Below are 12,785 nucleotides of genomic sequence, written 5' to 3'. Positions count from 1 at the left end.
GCCACAGCCTACACTTTGTCCTGGAGCCACAAAATCTCCTGATCATTCTGTCGTCCCACAGAAGGGATGCTGACAGTGAGTACACAGCTAAGAAGTGCTGGAATCCTGATCTCCTCCTCTCAAGCTTCATGTTTTGTGTCATTAACTTCAGTGCTTAAGACAAACCCAGCTGCCTTGGCAGGTCACACTCAAGAAGAAAGGCAGTTTCTGAGAAAGTGCAAAAGCTCCTTAAAGTCATGATGACCTAGGGGAAGATTTTAAATTAATTGCCAGTATCTCCTAGCAGGAAGCACTGGCACAGTATATCCCAAGTGCTGGGGAAGGTCTGAGATGCAGCCTTGTCACCAGGGTGCCCTTCCCAGCTGTCCTCTTCAGGACAAAGCAGGGCACACAACAGCTGCCAAGCCTGACGGCTTCAAGTGTCACAGTTCCATCTGTGTCTGCCACAGAAGAGCACAGGCTACTGCTACAAGCCCACTCGTGACGTGGAAGTCACCTGAGTGCACAAAATGTCTCTGGCTGTACTGAATGCCTCTGGGACCACATGCAACAGCTCAGGATAAATTAGATTCTGGGACACTGCTGTAATGTCAGTGATTTAGCCTGACACAAGAAAACAGCATTAAAATGGCAAATAAAGGCAGCTTAACAATGCCAAGTGTAATGTCCTGCACCTGAGTCCAGCCCTGCATACAGGCCAGGTGATGAGTGGACTGAAAGCAGCTCTGCCAAGAATGACCTGAGCTGTTGGTGGATGAAAAATTGACTTTGAACCAGCAGAGTGCACTGGCAGCCCAGAAAGCCAGCTGTACTCTGGGCTGAATAAAAAGCAGCATGGCCAGCAGGTTGAGGGAGGCAAGTCTGCCCCTCTGCTCTGGCAGTATGATATCCCAGCCTGGAGCACTGCACCCAGCTCTGGGCTGCAGCATCCTCAAGGCAGGATGGACATCAACCCTTTGGAGCAGCTCTAGAGGAGGTTACAGAGATGATCAGAGGGCTGGAGATCCTATGAAGACAGGCTGAGAGAGCTGGGGCTGTTCAGCTTGGAGAAGAGAAGGCCTGGGGAGATTTCGTATCACCTTGCAGTAGCTGAAGGGAGCCTACAGAAAAGATATGGAGGGACCCTTTACCAAGGAGTGTAGTGACAGGACAAGGGGTAATGCTTTAAACTGAAAAGAGGGCAGGTTTAAATTAGATACTGGGATGAATACCTTTACTGTGTGGGTGGTGGGACTCTGTAACCAGGTCTCCCCCGGAAGTTGTGGATGCTCCATCCCTGGAAGTGTTCAATGCCAGGCTGGATGGAGCTCTGGTCTAGCTGAAGATGTCCCTGCCCACGGCAGGGGAATTTGAACTGGATAATCGTTAAGGCACCTTCCAATCCAAACCATCCTACAATTCCATGATTTTTCTCCTATGTTTAAACTTGGATAGGGAGAATAAATCTCTCTCCGTTGAGATCTAAGAACCACATGCAAATGCAAAGCTCAAGTGTCAGAGCAATGAAGCATATGTAACAAAAAGCTTGACATATTTTCTGAGTAAGGCAATAGAAAACACTTTATTTACAAGGTACAGGAGCCAACATAAGGGATGTTTCACACATGCAGAAGAAGACAGACTACTGACCATGTGGGAAGTGGGCACAGCAGTCACGCTCACCAACACATATGGAAGGAAAAAGGCATGCTTCCCTCCTACTAATCTTACCAGTCTCTTCCCTAAAAAACAAGAGTTGTAAGGACCAAGTATTTTTAAAAGGATTACAGTAGACGAGAACTTAAACAAGCATGATGGCATTTTCTGAATTTATAAACCTGCCTTATATGATGGGAAAGAGAAAGGAGTGCTTTGGGAACTCACATTTTGGCTGGAGAACTGCTTTTCCCCTTCTGTGTTGTCTTATGAAGTCCACTGTCCTGGTTTAGGAAGGGCACTCCCCAATATAGTACTCCCACTAGAAAGAAAATAAACCACTCCCCTCCTCCCCCACTCTGGTGGGAAACAAAAGGCAGAGATTATGGGTTGAGATAAGAACAAGTTACTAGAAACAGCAGCAAGATAAGAAAAGGAACAGTACCAGTAACAACACTAATAAAAGAAGTGTATAACAGGCAAAAATGCTCACCAAGCCTGGGACAGTGAAAAACAGTGGCAGACACCCTCCACATGCCACACTTCCCCACGCCACAAGCCATGCCCACCTTCCTCCCAGGAGCAGGAGTCCCTTCCTTCTATCCCTGGCAGTGATGTAGGTGGTACAGAACAACAACTCAGATGCACCCACACAGCTCCAGGCTCTGCCCCCTCATGGCTACTGCAAAGAAAATACCAAAGAAAGACCAGAAAATACTGGCCAAAACCAGGACATCCTCATCAGTCTCTTCTCAGGAGTCATGCACAGAGAGCCCTATCAGCAGGCCAGAGGAATAACTCATGAACAAGGACGCTACACTTCCAAGTAACTGGTGGGGTTTCTTAGGGTTCTTTTCTTTTGGGTTCTTTTCCATTCTCATCCCTCAGCTAAACCCTAACAACTCTGTGGCAAATAAGGGACATTTCTAATTCTCTAACCACTTTGAACATAGTTCTTTCTAAAAGGGTAGGTAATCTTCAGAAAGCAGATAGCTATCCTACAGCCATCATACTGACCAATCAGGTATCTCTACAGCCAAAAAATACCAATGCTATCTAAGATCAACTAATCAAACATGAAACAAAGCATTTTTATCAACTAAATGCGTTTTTGCAAGGAAGACAAGTAACTAGTGCTGACTAAATGCCAGGGTAACTACCCTGGCATTTTCCTGAACCTTTTTTTTTGCATGTTCTTATAGGAATGGAAGACTCAGTGTGCAGTAATTAACACAGTTATATGTCAGGTTTTAACAGCAGCTGGGACATTTCCATTAGCCTTGGCAGCAACACTTAATATTCCACATGTGCCATGCCTTTTTGTTACTGTGGAAATAGAAATCTGAGACTCCAACCTCCCCCCAGTAAAGCACTTAATTTTGCTTTAAGAAAGTGTCTCTTGACCTTCTGTTTATTTTAAAGCTGTTTCTTTTAAAGTCTCTCCTGTTTTCTGTCTCTCAGAGAGGTACATCGCTTACTTGGAAGCACAAGTCACAGTCACAGCTGTGCTCACCTACCACGTGTGAAAAACCAGCAAGCGCTTCTGGATGTCACTTCATGGAGAAAGTCTTCAGTGGAGGATCAAATGCCAACAGGAATGAGGGGGGCAGGGAACTATCTACCCACACACATCCCTGCCCACAAAACCTAAAACAGCCTGGAGGGAGGGAAGGAACAAGGTTTGACCATGATATCCAGCACTTCCTCTCTGCGAGGATAATGGGAAGAGCCTAAACCATTCTGGACAAGCTGGAAAGCTGATGGTTATGGGAAAATATTCAGCAGATTTTATAATGACAGCCATAGGAAACATCAAAAATCCACAAATAAAGTTTTACAGGAAAATAAAATCATTTTAATGAAATCTGCAGACTGTTTAAGGATGAAACCAATTGAGTCTTGAGTCGTGCTGCTACCTCATTTGTGTTTTGTTTCAGTTCCACCCACTCCTCAAATACCTACCTTCAGTCTGCCACAGCTACTTTAAATCAGTGTTCCCAAGAGTTTTTTTACTCCTTCCTTATTCTGGTTTTTGGTTTTTTTTCTGAGGTTTCCACTGATGAATAAAAGGAATTGAGTATGTGGTAGATTACAGCAATTTCTCAAGCTTGGTGTTGCATGCATATCAGTGGCAAATAACAAGATAACATGAAAAATGTCAAAGAATTTCAGGAGAAGGTTAAGTAAGTATCTATGAAGTATCTATTGTACGCTTCTCCTAGATAAAGTTTGAGGAGAAAAACAGGTATTTTCAAACTGTTTAAAAATAATTTAAAGGGAGAAACAAAAAATTGCAGGCTAAACCCAGCAATTATTACTTAATTGGATATTTTTTAGTCCACATCATTATTTCTTAAAGTCTCCAGGCATAATCTGAATTGGGGGATTTTCATCAGACAACTACCAAGCATGAGAAACCACCACTTCAATTTCAGCACAGTATGGGGAAATGTCTGTGAAGTGAAGGTATACATTGCATAAGGGAAATAATTACTAACATGGGCTACATCAGCCACACATAGCAAAGCCCCCTCTGCACTGCATTCCTTGCATTGGCTGATGCAAAACTTTGGCTCAGTGTAACTGTTATCAGCTTTAGTACCTAATAACTTCCCTGGCTGGAGAGCAGGCAGTAACAGACAATTGTATGGACTGGATTCTGTTACATCCCCTTGACATGGCATGACAAATATCTCAGAGATTTCAAGGCTTTTGTACCTGTGCCCGTTACAGAGCACGAGCAGATGTTGCATTAAGTGTTCTTGTTTTCACACCTTGCAAGTCGTGGGTTCTTGACAGATGTGCTGGAGCAGATCCCTGTGCTTGCACCAAAAGAACTCCAAAATACTCCCACTAGACATCTCTATTTCCTCATGACTTCTTTTTTTAAAATGCATGCCTAAACAGCTCAAGAAAAGCATTTAATTTCCCACAAGGGAAGTTCCATGTGGCAGACTTATTTTCAGCTGTGTGCTTAACAAATACAAAAACTCATTTTACGCTTTTATTTGGGAAAGTGCACGACATTTATGTCAACACAGTTTTGGTAACAAAAGCATAAGTTTAGACACAAGTAGCAATCACTTAAAACCTTCCAAAAGTTATTCCTTCAAAAAAAATAAAACAAAGAAAGAAAGTACAAATATAAGATACAGAAAACACAGAGAACAAGTAAATTAAAACTACTTTAGTAAAGAATTTACAAAAAAGTATTGAAGATCCAGCCAGTGTTCTGCACTAGTTCAGACTTGCACGGTGTTTGTTGGCATGGTGTGTGCCAAGGACTCCATTCCAGAAAATCCTTACAGAATTTTGCAGAACCTTGAACTTAAGAAATCTTAAAAAGAAGTCTTAAGTTGATGAAAGCACTGTCTTATGCCATGAAACATTTGTGCCCAATCAGAAAACACATATAAACCCACAGAATTAAAAAAATGTGTGAAATCTCTCTTGAAGTGATAGCTAAGACCCAACAGCAGCCAAGTGGGCTCCCAAAGGGTGTCAGCAGGTGACTGCAGGCAAATAATGCTCACCTGCACCTAGCAGCTCCCCTGATACACACTCAGCATTAGGATGAGAAGCCTCAATGAATCTGTTAGCATGTAAGCTGGCAAAAACACAGACTAAAGGGTAAAGCCAGACATTGGAGAGTCCCAGTCAGCTGTGCCTTGCTGGCAGCATGGGGCAGTCAGATTCCTCCCCAGTTACCCATCAGGGCAGGCTCCACTGCCCCAGCTCAGCAAAACAACCAATAAACCCAAGTGTTTGTTTCCAATACTGAGAAAACCAACACACTACTCAAAACATAAACCTCCTCTGGCTGAACTCCCATCATTTACTCTGGGTTTGGATCTCCTGACCAGCTGCATTGTTAACACAAGGTGTCCTTTCTGTTTATCCACAAACCAGCACCTGGAAGGCAAGCCAGCTGCTTCCTTACTCCTGCAAAACTTTTGCCCTGTTTGCCTTCAGTGCAATCCAGCTCTGATTTATGTATGGTTTACACCAGGGCAATTCTTGTATTTCCACTGGCATTGAAGGAGTGTATTCAAAGACAAGAGCTTAAGGCTGCAAAATGCAATGATTGCTCTATGCACTTAACAGACATTAAAAAAAACCCAAACAAAATTATGAAGGCTCTATCTTACATTGGATACTTCAAATCAATTCATGAAATCCAGTCTTGCTCATGATCCAAGTCCCAGCTAGCTTTGAACCACAGTCCTTTTCAACATCTCCCCACAGGAAAAAAAAAATTAAAAATTAAAAAAAAATTAAAGTACATTTCTGAAAGTCCTTCTCTGTACATATAATTCTAGGCTACAATTTCCAAGTGTGACATGCACACAACTATCAAAGCATAAAACAAATATGCCCAAAAGTGATGCAGAGAAAGGCACTGAGGTTTGTATCTATTGATAGCTCTGGGGCTGGCACATCCTTCTGTTAATGAAACATAAGCTCCATTCACATTTTGAAATTTGCTGCTCATCAAAGAGCTCCAAAACCAGGGACAACAAAAGATGTTGAATTCTCATAGCTCTTTGTGTAGCTTGTAAATGTTTCCCAAGCCACAACTCCCCATGCAAGCTTTTGAGCCTAAAACCCAAGAGACAAATAATTATGGAGAGGAAGACTGCCAAAGCACCAAGACAGAGCAGCAAGAGAAAGCAACAAACAGCTAAGAATTAAGTGGTACAGAGGATGGTACCTATTTGTTACACTGAATGGTGACATCTCCACTGATGCCCACTGTTCTTACAGGGGAGGGGTGTAGGATTTGGACTGGCACAGCCATCCCTGTACCAAAGCTATCTCAAATTCATGCCTGCCTGCAGAATAAAGGCTGGGAAAGGATCAGGAGACCTGGATTCCTCTCTGGGTACTGTCAGGTCAAGTTTGCTTCCGTTGGACCACAGGCTACATTGCACATGACCTGGAAGAAGCCAACTTATGAGATGGATGTGATGGGCTCTGTTTTGCCCTTTGACCACTGTGGGTATTGACCCAGTAATCCTCCCTGCACAGGATTCTGCACCTCCACAGAGAGCAGCTGCAGCTCAGCTGGGACCCATCACTTGAATACAACCATCTTTGATGTTCCACACAGAAACTAAACTATCTTTCCTTACATTTGCTCACACCAATGCAAACCCAGAGGCACTTGTACACAAATGGATTTCAAGGGACCAGCCAGGAGAACAGAAAGAATCTTGATTTCTATCAAACCAATGCAGCCACAAGCGTGCTTAAGCAACCTGGAAAATGACCTCCCAAATGTCTCACCACACTGGAACCCCAGCAGGATCCCATGTGCTCCATCATCTTCCACAACATTAACACTGTGGGGCCACAAAGAGACTGAGTTTTCCACAGGTGGGCTCGAGGAAGGAAGGCAGCTCCCATGGCTCCGTGCAAGCACTCGGCGCCTCAGCCGGAATGGCGTGAGGAGCTGCACACAGGGGCAAGGGCTGTGGGGCAGGCACTCATGGGGACCAGCTGTGTGCATGCATGGGGAAAGGCAAAGGGCACACACAGCTGGGGTGCCATGGGGGAGGGCAAACAGAAGAGAAATCCATCAGTGGGAAGAGCAGCCATTGTGGGGAGCCAGGTAACGCAGCAACGCACAGCAGCTCCCTCAGCAAATGCTCTGCTTCAGGGAAACGTCACTGGATACAATGCTCTCCCACTTCTGAAAAGACCACTTCTAACCAAAATCTATCAGTGGAAATACAATAAGAGGAGTTATTTTGCATCTGCCTTCAACAACTGTGTACCTCAGAGAAAAAAAAATCCTCACTAATGAAAACGTGCACCACTCAGATAACGTGATACTGCTGTATGAGGAAAAAAAGAGATACCAGAAAGTGGGCTTCACTGGGTTTGGTTTCAAGGTTTTTTTCACCTTATCCTGAAATGGACAGTGGACTTAGTTTTTTAGAGTAAGGACTTTAGATATTACTAAATATTGTTCAGAGAAGTTGTGGATGCCCAATCTCTGGATGCTCCTTCCCTGGAAGTGTTCAAGATCAGGCTAGGCAGGGCTTTGAGCAAGTGAAAAGATGTCCCTGGACATAGCAGAGGGGTTGGATTAATTGATTTTAAAAGCTCAAACCAAAATATGCTATGATTAGAAGACACCTGGAGACTTCAACTGGTTTTAAAAATTCCATAAACACTCTGAAAAAGACAGGCAATCAGGCACTGACAGTTCAGACCTCCCAGGGATGCAATTTCTCATCCAGTATGTTTTTCTGAAATGTAACAATTCAAGATCTATCAGACACAGAATTAACACACAGGATGGAGGATATCCTGTATTACAGAACCACACACTTAAAAAGAGAGGATGAGGAAGAACCTGTAAATATAGTGAAAACACAAATTGTTTAGGATACACACCATTTTCTCCTCCACCCCCTTCTCAGACAAGAAGGATTACAGTAAGAAGGCAAATTAAGTACCCTTTAACAGCACAAACAGGTACTGTGGAGATAGAGGAAGGGCAGCAGTACAAAATATTGTATTTCACAGGTTTTATAAGAAGACAAATTGAATATTAGTTTTTTTCTTTTAATAAGGTTAAATATGTTTAAGAGGTGTATGATTTAAGAAAATATGGACTACACCACTTGGCGATTGAAATCCAGCCACCCTTAATGACCACAGCTAATCAGATTTTACTATTAATGTTAGACAGTAAAGATTTCAGCTCCTAACTGAATGAAATGTATATCTGAATAGAAAGAAAGTAGACTGAGTCTCTTTCAGGATTTGCCCCCAACTGTTAATAAGAAGAAAGACTGGTTTAGGTAATATTTGAATCTACTTCAGACACATTTAGTGTAAAAGCAAGGACCATTTCTCTGGGTGGCAACAGCCCCTAAGCTGGAACTCCTGAAGATAATGCCTACAAGAAAGGGATGGTCCGTACTAGGATGCAGGGAGGAACTACAGGGACACAGAAGCAAGTACTGCTGATGGAGCTGGATGGGCTGGAGAAGGTGTGAAGGACAGGAGATGGCCCCAGTGTGACACCTCTGGGAATTCCCAGGCCTTTAGGCTCCACAAGGCAGCAGTTCCTGCAGGGGACTTCAAAGAAACGGGACTAGAACCCACATAAAGACGGGCAAAATTTCATCCTCTGTTTGCAGACAGCATTCTCCTCAATATCTCTTTTCCAAAAACCAACCAACCCAAATATAATATATATACCTACACTGCTCCAGCCACTTTTTTTTTTCTTTTAAGTAAAAAGCAACAACTTAGAGAGTACAAAGAAGAAAAAGCATAAAATTACAAAAACACACAGTTCCCAAGAAATGATGTTGTATCATCCTTTTCAAACCTTCAGGAACCAAAACTTTTTTGTGTTTTTTTGTTCATTTTGTAAAACAACAGCCCCCCTCCCCACCTTCTAATTGAAACACTATGCTTTAGAGAGTGTGTGCCACAATGCCCATGGGTGGGACTTCTCACAGGAGATGCACCAAGCAATGCACTGGTCATTACTGAGGACCCTCCATCCAGCCAGTGCAAACCCTATCATACGGTGCTGGCAATAGGGTGCCCAAATTTCAGAAGTGCTGAGGGAGCCAAAAGCCCAAGGAGCAATAATGACTGCAGAGAGCTCTCAGCCTCCAAAAAGGAAAACAAAAAACCAGCCTGGGTAAGCCAGTCCTACACAAAAGTTTTGTGTGAGCAAGGACAACTCAAACTGTCTTAATGAGAAGCAGTCTAACACATCCCTGCCATCAGGTCAGGAAGCTCAATAACTGCACCGGGGCTCCACACAAGGCCTGGTGAGACAATCACATCAGCCTCAGTCTACCTAGTGCCAAGGCAACAGTTATGCAATGACAGAAACAAAACGTTGTATTCATGGGGGACTGGATGACCAGCTGACAAAGGCTTCTTTTTGTGACTTCTTTTTGAAGTACTTTATATGAAATTTCTGCTCCAAGTCCCCTCTCCTGACTGACCAAGCTGCCATTAACTCAGGCACAGCTTGGTCATCCAACAATGCTTCTAAGCAAAGAACTCAGCAGACCTTGGAATTTTGTGTTGTTATTATTATCATTATGAGCAAAATGTTCAAGAAAAGTTTTCTTGTCTTTACTCCCCTTTTCCCAACTGCTACATTTAGGACAACACCTTCTATATGGACATAAATTATGTACTTCACATACTGTTGCATTCTCACAATGTGCAAGATTAACTTTAGTGGGTTTTTAAGATTATTACAGCTGAAATAAAGATGGGCTTCTTCTTAAGATGAATCACTTACGAAGATTTAAAACAGCGTTTTGATTTCAAACTGCTAACAGTGTAATTCACTGAAGGAAAACTAATTTCATACACTTAGCAGCAAAGACATTTAAGAACAATTTTACATGGAAATCAATACTCTTCCCTTAATAAGAAAGTAAAAACATTCCTTTGTTTCTATCCCTCTTCCCTCCCTATTCCAAGATTTATTGGACATCAACCCATGCCAGTAAAAGTGTAAGTTAGGAAGAAGATAGTAAGATGTAGACAAGAGGAGAGGCTGCCCACTTTGCAGTTTCATTTAATATCAAAAGTTCACACAGGAAAAGAATACAGCTAATACAGCTGGTTGGTTTGTTTCAACCATCAGAGCTGCTGAGGCTACAGGAACCAGTATTTTACTGTGCACTAAAAGGGGTGTAGCAAACTTCTAAAAAGCTTAGTAAAAAGACATTAATACTAGAGGAGTCTGATCTTCACTAAGCTAGGGAACAAATCAGTTAATAAGCATTTGGGAATTAGGTGATGCGAATTAATTTAACAAAGTAGCAACCATAGGAATTCCGTCAGCTTCCTTTAGCTTTGGCTGAGTAATTAATTTTTTTCTTCTTAATTAAAACCAGAGAGAGTGCCAGCATCAGTATGTGCATATTAACACTCGGGCACGCACTGATAGCTCTGCTTTAGCAGTTGCAACCTCTAAGCAATAATATGCCAATGGCAAACCAGACCAAAGAGAGAAAAATACAGCTCTATCTTTTCTTTTCCCAAACCTCCCAACTTTGACTACTGCTTAATTAATTTGGATGTGTTGTTGGTTGAAAGATAGCTCGCGGGAAGCAGCCCATATACTGAAGTCCCACGCAGAAAGGATGGGAGTGCTGAAGATGAGTGCTGACTGCCGAGGGACACCACGGACCTTTCCCTCGCCAGGGCCCCATTTCTGCTCCCGTTAACACCCTCACGCAAGCGCTACCCTCTCCGTAAGTTTGGGAACAAAAGTTGCCCCTCTCCACCCATACCCAACTCCCTCCAGCGCTGCCGAGGGAACAGCGCACCGCGTTACCCCAGTGCCCGCAGGATTCCCCAGCGCTCACACCCAATAACTGCATCACGCCCGGCACACGGGAGTGCTCAGCACCTCCACTCTCCTGCCTGTGTCCCGAGGCCATTCCCCCTCTCCTGACCAAACTTCGCAGCCCGGCAAAAGCTGACCCGCACCTCTGGGGACGGGGGTCTGGCGAAGAGGGGCTGCGCCCCTCCTGCTCCGCCCTATGCCGAGGGGCAACCGGGGAACACCGAGCCAGTCCCCAGCGCCGGGCGGCGGCACCGAGACCCGCGGAGAGCCCCGGGCACGCTCCGGCCGCCCCTGCCCCGCCGAATGCGCCTCTTCCTCGGCTTCTCAGGGATGGACCACGGGATGCAGAAGCTCCGGGCCGGCTGCGTACAACCGCCTCCGAAACTACAGATCCCGCATTCTGCATTGTTATCATCATCATCGTCCACATCAATGATTTACTTTCAGAGGAAGGGAGCGCTCTGCAGCTGGCGAGCAAGGTCCCGTTGTTCCGCCGGACAGGGTGTCCCTGCGCCCGTCCCCGCTCCCGCTCCCCTGAGCGGAGTTTCCGCGGCAGCGGCGCCGAGCGAGGCGGGCGGAGGGGCGGCCGCTCCCCCTCCCCGCGCCGCCGGGGCGCTCAACAGGCGGCTCCGCTGCCGCTGCCCCCGCCGGGGCTGCTCCGCACCTGCCCCGCGCCCACCCTCCCGCAGCCGCGGCTCCCCTGCGGTCCGGGGCGCGGGCTCTGCCGCAGCCGCGCTCGCTTACCCATGGCCGGCTCGCGTGGTCCAGGCGGTGCGGAGGGCGCAGGGCAGGGACTCGCTGTGCTGTGCCGGGCTGTGCCGTGCCAGGCTGGGCTGGGCTGTGCCGGGTGAGCGGGCTGGCGGAGGGCAGCGGCCGCAGCTCTCGCAGTGGCGGGCTCGGCTGGGCTCGCCTGCGGCGTGAGCGGCGGGAGCGAGGGGCGGGAGGGGCTGAGGGGCTGAGGGGCGGGGCGGCCCCGCCTGCACCGCCCCAGGGGCCCGGCCGGTCCGGCCGCGCGGGGCAGCGGGCACAGCGCCCCCCCGCGGCCGCCGCCCCGCGCGGGGGTCGCGCTCGGTTCCGCCCCCGTGACATCCCCGTCCTCCTCCCGCGAGACATCCCCGTCCCCGGGGGCTGCCAGGGGCGAGCCGCCGCGCCGCGGGCAGGCAGAACCCCTGACCCTCTCGCCTGGGAAACCTTGGGAACCTGAGCTGCGGGCACCCTTGACCTTCAGAGGCACCTGCCCCCTAATGTTTCTCTGTGACAATGGCAAGGGCACTGTGTGCTCAAACACAACATCATTTCATTCATTACTGTCCGTACCCGTGCTCAGCAATGTGATTCTTATCTTCACAGCCCCTTCGGAAGCGTCTCATGCCGCTCCCCAGCGTCACGCAGCACTGCGGGAGCTGCCACCGGAGCGGCGTTCCAGGCACACAGCCGTGCAGGACGGTGCGCGCAGGCACTCTGCCACTCCTTAAGCACTGCGAGGAATGTGTCTTGGCTTTGGGAAAATTCGGTGAACGGGACCCTGGAAGTAACAGACCAGGTAGTTCGGGGGCATATGGGTGGCTTCTCCCTCAGGAGATTACCGGTAGCCCCTTCCCCACACCTAGAGATGTTGGAGGTAAAAATAACAGTGTCACACAGGAGTGATCCTTCACAGACACTGAAGACAGGTATGGAAGAGAGTGGCAAAGTCAGCTTTTTCAGTTTAGCTGTTTTCCTGAATTGGACTTTTACCATTAAAGCAATTTGATTGCCTCAGTTGCAAAGGCCCGTGCTTTAGACAGAATAAATGCATCTACAG

The 12,785-nt window shown here is 46.5% G+C and overlaps 1 protein-coding gene across 2 annotated transcripts in view; it reads right to left on the bottom strand.

The window, feature by feature from the left end:
* The window catches only part of GPM6B (glycoprotein M6B), a 107,044-nt gene extending 95,111 nt beyond the window's left edge, over window positions 1-11,933 (bottom strand). For both annotated transcript variants that reach the window (XM_036384969.2, XM_036384994.2), the window contains exon 1: window positions 11,726-11,933. In XM_036384969.2, the coding sequence (XP_036240862.1) occupies window positions 11,726-11,729 (4 nt within the window). In that variant the 5' untranslated portion in view covers window positions 11,730-11,933. The remainder of the gene's footprint in view (window positions 1-11,725) is intronic.
* Window positions 11,934-12,785: the final 852 nt, after the last annotated feature.

This window comes from Molothrus ater, chromosome 2 (genome assembly GCF_012460135.2).
Source record: "Molothrus ater isolate BHLD 08-10-18 breed brown headed cowbird chromosome 2, BPBGC_Mater_1.1, whole genome shotgun sequence".
Lineage (NCBI taxonomy): Eukaryota > Metazoa > Chordata > Aves > Passeriformes > Icteridae > Molothrus > Molothrus ater.
The sequence above is the reverse complement of the archived record's forward strand: the minus strand, read 5'-3'. Positions and strand labels throughout refer to the sequence as shown.